General features: G+C 40.4%; 1 protein-coding gene across 3 annotated transcripts in view; it reads right to left on the reverse strand.

Annotated features, from left to right (window-relative positions):
* LOC134634934 (polypyrimidine tract-binding protein 2-like) overlaps nucleotides 1–5414 on the reverse strand; it is a 39458-nt gene extending 34044 nt beyond the window's left edge. For 2 of the 3 annotated variants that reach the window (XM_063484400.1, XM_063484399.1), the window contains exons 1-7: nucleotides 5319–5414; nucleotides 4286–4313; nucleotides 2566–2626; nucleotides 1318–1490; nucleotides 916–1056; nucleotides 570–716; nucleotides 385–495 (exon numbers count right to left, since the gene is read on the reverse strand). In XM_063484400.1, the coding sequence (XP_063340470.1) occupies nucleotides 385–495; nucleotides 570–716; nucleotides 916–1056; nucleotides 1318–1490; nucleotides 2566–2626; nucleotides 4286–4313; nucleotides 5319–5404 (747 nt within the window). In that variant the 5' untranslated portion in view covers nucleotides 5405–5414. The remainder of the gene's footprint in view (nucleotides 1–384; nucleotides 496–569; nucleotides 717–915; nucleotides 1057–1317; nucleotides 1491–2565; nucleotides 2627–4285; nucleotides 4314–5318) is intronic. The other variant, XM_063484401.1, reaches the window with a different exon arrangement.
* Between the last annotated feature and the right edge of the window lie 586 nt (nucleotides 5415–6000).

Below are 6000 nucleotides of genomic sequence, written 5' to 3' on the forward strand. Positions count from 1 at the left end.
TTCAGGCCTGAGGACCAGAGGTGAGGGGTGAAAAGCTGCAGACTGAGGGAAGCTGAAAGCAGATGTGGACAACACAGTAAAAAGTAACTTTTCTACTTTTACAGTAACTTACAATCTTTTTGACAGTAAGCGCTCAGGTTTTTATATGATAAAATAAATAAAATCTGAAACTTAACGACTTATTTTGTTAAATATAACTTAGAAATGGGAAAATTTGATGAAAATTAAGTTTTTCGAGATAAGACTTCATCACCATTACTTACATTGTTGCAGGATTGGGGGTGTGTCAAAAATGATATAGAGTATTTTCCTAAGACTCATATAGAGTTTGAAAATCTAGTACTGGGACAATCCTATTAGACATGCAAGAAAACATGACCTTACCAGTTTGGCCTGCTGTGCACTGACAGGATCGCTGAACTGCAGAAGAGCCTGGAACTGATTGTTCTTGGTGAACGTGATTATCTTCATGACTGTGCCAAACTTGGAGAAAATCTGTCAAGACAAAGAAACTGGAGGTTTCTTGTTCAGCCACGAGCTGCAAATACTCTTTGTTAACTGCTGCCTACCTGTTGCAGTACATCCAACGTTACAGGGTAGAACATGTTATCAATAATGATGCGCAGCACAGGACTGGAAACTGCAGCCAGGACCTCCTGTACCTCGGACCCTGGTGACTGGGCTGCTGACACTGCTTGCAGCATGGCCTGGGTCCGCTACACCCAAACACAAGCACATCACACAGCTTTTTAATGATTCCAGATATTTCCAAGCATTTAATGCAGCCAAATAACAGCATGTATTTGCAATCAAGCAGTGATGAGGCACACAAGTAAAAAGCATGTTTTAAAAACATGTTTTCTGGAAATGAAGCTGTGCAACAACTAACATATCAGTCTGTTAGTTTCCACTAACCTGATTAGCAGCATCAGTTTTGAGTTCTTTGTGATTGGAGTACTGAATAAACACTTGGATGTTACGGATAAGGGGAGTTACTTTGGAGTAGTAGTTAACCATAGTGACAGCTGCCTCCTCTGTCCCCATCTCCAAGAACGCCTGAACATTAGAAGCGAAGGCAAAAGAAGAAAGAAAGAAAAAGCTGAATTTGTTGACTCACTTTTACTTGGTCATTTTAATACTGAAATTCAACATGTTGCAGTTTGGCTGTGTCTGGAACAATTGTCAGATGCATTTACATGCTGTTGTCTAAGAATGGCTTGTCCTGTGTGAATTTATCTGTGCTTTCAAATTAAGCCTAACAACTGTTTTGCATGAAATTATACAAATGCTAAACAGCACACTGCCTGATTCACTTACCTGATTCTTTCCCTTCAGTGTGAGAATATTGGTTACTTTGCCAAAGGGGAGGCCGAGGGCAATGACCTCAGTCTCTGAGGCCTCGTTTGGCAGCTTCCTAATGTGGATCACACGAGACGGCGGGGCCTCCTCCACCCTTAGCTTCTTACTATCACTGCCATTGGGAGCCCCATCTAAGATTTCAGGAGAAATGCTGATTAACTGAAAGGTGCACTACAATGACACACTGGGATCTTAAAGGTAAAGCTCGTGATTTTCTGCTACTGTCAACAAATGTCTAGAATTAGAAACAATGGGGCAAACTTAAAAAAAAAAACAAACAAACAGAACATTTCCTGCATCAGCAAGTATGCTAGGCTAGGATCCACACGGCACTGTGACGATTACGATGTGCAAATTTTTTGTGATCACGTGGATTTAATTGTGGAAACAAAACTGCAATGCAGTGAGTGTAAAGGATTATCCGACGAGTTGTTCAAGAACCAAGGACGAAGTGTGGAGAGCGACAGGAATCAGCAGGTACAACTGTTTCAAAGAAAACCCAACTGAAAATCTATGGAAGCTAAAGCTCAGAGTTCATAGAAGGGGCCAACACATCCTTCAGTTTAAGACTGTCCATGTGGAAGACTGGGCCAACATCACTCATGTGACTAGTTTCTCCATACAGGAGCCATCTTGAGTATTAAATAGCATTAAATACATTTCAGTAAGCCTGTTCAATAATTTTTTCCAGTTCAAATGTTCCAAGACAGGACTGGAGCTGTACCAGAGACTAAGTCAGCACTGCTGAAAGTGTGGCTGCATTCAGCGAGGAAAAGAATAGTTGAGCTTGTGTCCAGATAGATCCTTGTGAAACAAGGAAACTCCATCAGAGTATTGAAAGCTGGCATACCGGGAAGTTCAACTGCACAAGGAAGCTAGCAGATATGCTTAGGCCGTGTCACAAACCCAACAGGGGCAGTGTGGGAAGTGGAAGAACATCAGAAAAACCTTCATGCTTGGAATGATAACATTTAAACAGAGAGGAGGGATATCCTCCATGTCTGTTCCAGCCACTGGCTATGGTGTGTAAGTGCCCTCCTACTAAGGAGCGTGATGTTACCCACCAAACAGCTTTCTCCACCTAAACTCATGCAGCCTATTTCACCTAATCCTTAGGTCTTCTGTAATGCCACCTGCTGTATCGACTGGCTGCATGCAAATTCCATCAATCCCCTCCCAGTTCATGGGCGGTTGGAACGAACTCACCACTGTTACTGCTCATGCCAGAGTTGGAATTGTTGTACATACTCAGCTCATCCGATCCTCTCTGTGGAAGGAAAAAAAACAGCATCAGGCACTGCTGAGAAAAAGACTTGTACTTTCCTGACAGGCCCTTGAAGAAAAAACATCACACTAATGGTTTCGCTCCTCTGCCTGTGTCAGTTTAACTTGCTAAAAGTAAGATGTGTCATCTCACCCTGAGCTACAAGGTCTCAGAAGGCCTGCTGGCACTGCCAGGCACCCTCTGCTCTTAAACCCTGACTGATGGGATGGCAACCAACATAGCTAGGGACCCATCTCACACACAACTTTCTAATAGTTTCATATCCCACCTCCTTGTGGAGCTGTCGCCGAATTTGAACTGTTTGTTCTTCTGTCACTTGCAGGCTCAGCTACAGAAACATGGTACAGATAAATTCAAAGGGGAAAAGTAGCCCGAATAAGGCCAAAACAGTGAGCACACAATGTGTCACAGCCAAAAGGGTAGGAGTAATGTGTCTTCTAACAGCTGGAAGCCCTCTGGTCTTTGCCTCAAACACTGAAATACTGATGAGATAAACCCATTTCCCAGGAGCACACTATCAGAACAATCTGGCAGTTCAGCCTTTACACACCTTAATGTACCTGGCACTCAACAAATAAGATTAGCTGCCCGGAGCAGCTATACGCATTCACGAGCAAACAAGTGTGAAATGTGGAGTAACTTTTCCACATGCCTACATGCATATTTACTGGAGCAATATAAGGAATATAAGGTTTCAGGTGTATCCATTCTTATCCTCAGTCTGAATAAACACACTGACACAATAACTGAGAGGCACATGTTAGATTAAAACACGGATATTTTCAAGTGGAACCTGTTTAATAGTCAAAGCACATAAATCCATCTGTTAACCGATAACAAATAAGTCACACACATATTTTGCTTTCTTGCAGTACATTAGAGCTTCAGATATGATTATTCAGAATTTAAACAGAAAAGAACATTAACACTTATTCATGTTTATGAATGGACTCCATCATTCCCTGAATTAAACATCATCTACAGGTTGTGGATGGTTAGTGGTTAGTTCAATACTGCAGGACAAAAGTTATATTCCTAAGAAAATGTAATATTAAGCTCAAACAGCATGCTCTTAGAAAACAGTATACATACAATAATCATTACTAATGCAGCTTCTTCCTTGCCATAAGGGGTCACCACAGCAAGTAGCGTCACCTATTTGATTTGGCAGTTTAACACCAGATGCCCTGCCTGAGTTTGAACCAGCAACCTTTCACTTGCCAAGCAAACTTATTAACCACTACACCTTGGAGCTACGCTAATGCAGCACACACACAGACAAAAACAAACAAAAGACCACCTGCTTTATTTTTGGTGGTCTCCAAGTTTTAGATACCCCCATCTAGGGACTGGAACCGAGAGCCGGTTCTTGTAGAGAACAGGAGTCTCTGTTTCTACCTGTTAATTACTCCCAGGAGGATTAAGTAAAGTACTGCGTTACTTGTTTTCAATTCAGTTTATTTATACAGCACCAAATCACAACAACAGTTGCCTCAAAGTGCTTTATATAGTAAAGTAGACCCTACAGTAATACACACAGAGAGAAAGCCAACAATCATATGACCCCCCATGAGCAAGCACTTTGGTGACAGCGGGAAGTGTTCTGTATGTTTAAATATGTACATATGTAAAGAAACTCACCTTCACACCAACTGCAACATCACTGATGCTGAAAGAAATAATTTTCATGTGTTCACAATTAAGGGATTTAAAACAGCAGACCAACATAAAACAGAAACATACAAAACAGCATTAGATATGAGTACTATATCAGCATATTCTCATGAGACTCAAGTCCATAACACATAGAACCAGAGCTGTTTCTTAACTCCACACTGTGCACTGACTGAATACATGGACCCTTTATTAATGCTATTACAGCCACTTATACATGCAGGCTATTTCCTTTTCTGTGCTGATATGTAAATAGCTTTGCCAAACGTGTATTCTACGCCTACATGACCTACTGCCTTTCCATCCACCCGCGTCCCCATGAGCTCACTTATGATTCATAACATCTTTAATTAACGTTCAAGTTATTAATGAACAGATACTATAAATGACACACTGTAGTACACTTGTAATACTAGTAAGTCAACGTTATACTTTAAGTTTAAGTTTGATATCAACAGGAGGTATAGCTTAACTGTTTCTATGCTTTAACCGTAAAACTCCACAAAATAGGATGTTTTTAACCGGAAGTTGGGAATACTGATTTAAAGTAAGGGCACATTTCACTCTCTTTACCTTTTACATACACTGGTTATTTAAAAGCAGTCAGGTGCTACACAAAGGAGCAGTGGTAGTGTAGCATGTAGTTAGCATAACGGTTTGCTAAACTTTATTAGCCGAGCCGGTAGCAAGCTACCGTCAAGTACAACTTGGGAAAAAAAAGGAACATTTTTTCCCTGAAAGCGTCGCTTTATATGAGAGGCTTTTAAATAACAACTAGAACAGTTCATAAGAAAACCAGCGACTCGGAGCTAAGTTAGAAAAGCATGCTAACATTAAGCCGTTCCTAAATAGCAAAGAAGAATGCGGCGCTATGGAAACCCGCTAACACAACATTCACATTTCCCCCACAACTCTCTCATAAAATGACGTTTTCACATAGTTACACCTCTGCTGTAATGTGCGAAATGCCGTGTAGTTAGCTTCACTGATTTAATATTACCCGTCCATTTCTGTAACAATCTCGGCGCCTCCGTGTTTGCTCCTGTTTTTCTCCCGTTTATGCCGACACCGCACACAAGCTACCATGCAAGTGAAATCAAAATGGAGGCGCTGTGGCCCGAATCGGTGACGCAAACACCCGAGAAGTGCCGAAACTGTGAACGCGCCGCTTCGCTGCAGAGGTGCTCAATACTGACTCGCTCCGTTCACTCCAATGGACCGTTTTTAGTTAGCAACATACGTTCTAACTAGAAAGTGCATTTTCTGAAGAAACTGCAGTGTGAATGCTTGAATCTGAATGTATGCACTGAAATGAAATAAATACTGAATATTAAGCTAAAAATGTTGAATTAGCTGGAAAATACAGAATTTTTAACCTGAAAACAAAAGTGCAGAACTTTTGAAAGCTGAATTTCACACAGAAGAAGTTGGAAAATAGCTGAACATGTTTAAAATGTAAATTAGAAAAAGATGAGTAATGACAAAAGAAAATGTAGTCAGAAAACCTCTGAATGAATAACAATAGTTCATATTCTTCTAATCACTTAAAGAGTGGAATTATGTATTATAAATCTCTAATTCATAAAAAAAAATAATAAAATAAATGTAAAAACAAATTTGTTGAATTGAACTGAAAAGATGAACAAACATTCTGGAGAAAATACAAGCTTTAATATACAGCA

The sequence above is a fragment of the Pelmatolapia mariae genome, linkage group LG9 (genome assembly GCF_036321145.2).
Source record: "Pelmatolapia mariae isolate MD_Pm_ZW linkage group LG9, Pm_UMD_F_2, whole genome shotgun sequence".
NCBI classification, from domain to species: domain Eukaryota; kingdom Metazoa; phylum Chordata; class Actinopteri; order Cichliformes; family Cichlidae; genus Pelmatolapia; species Pelmatolapia mariae.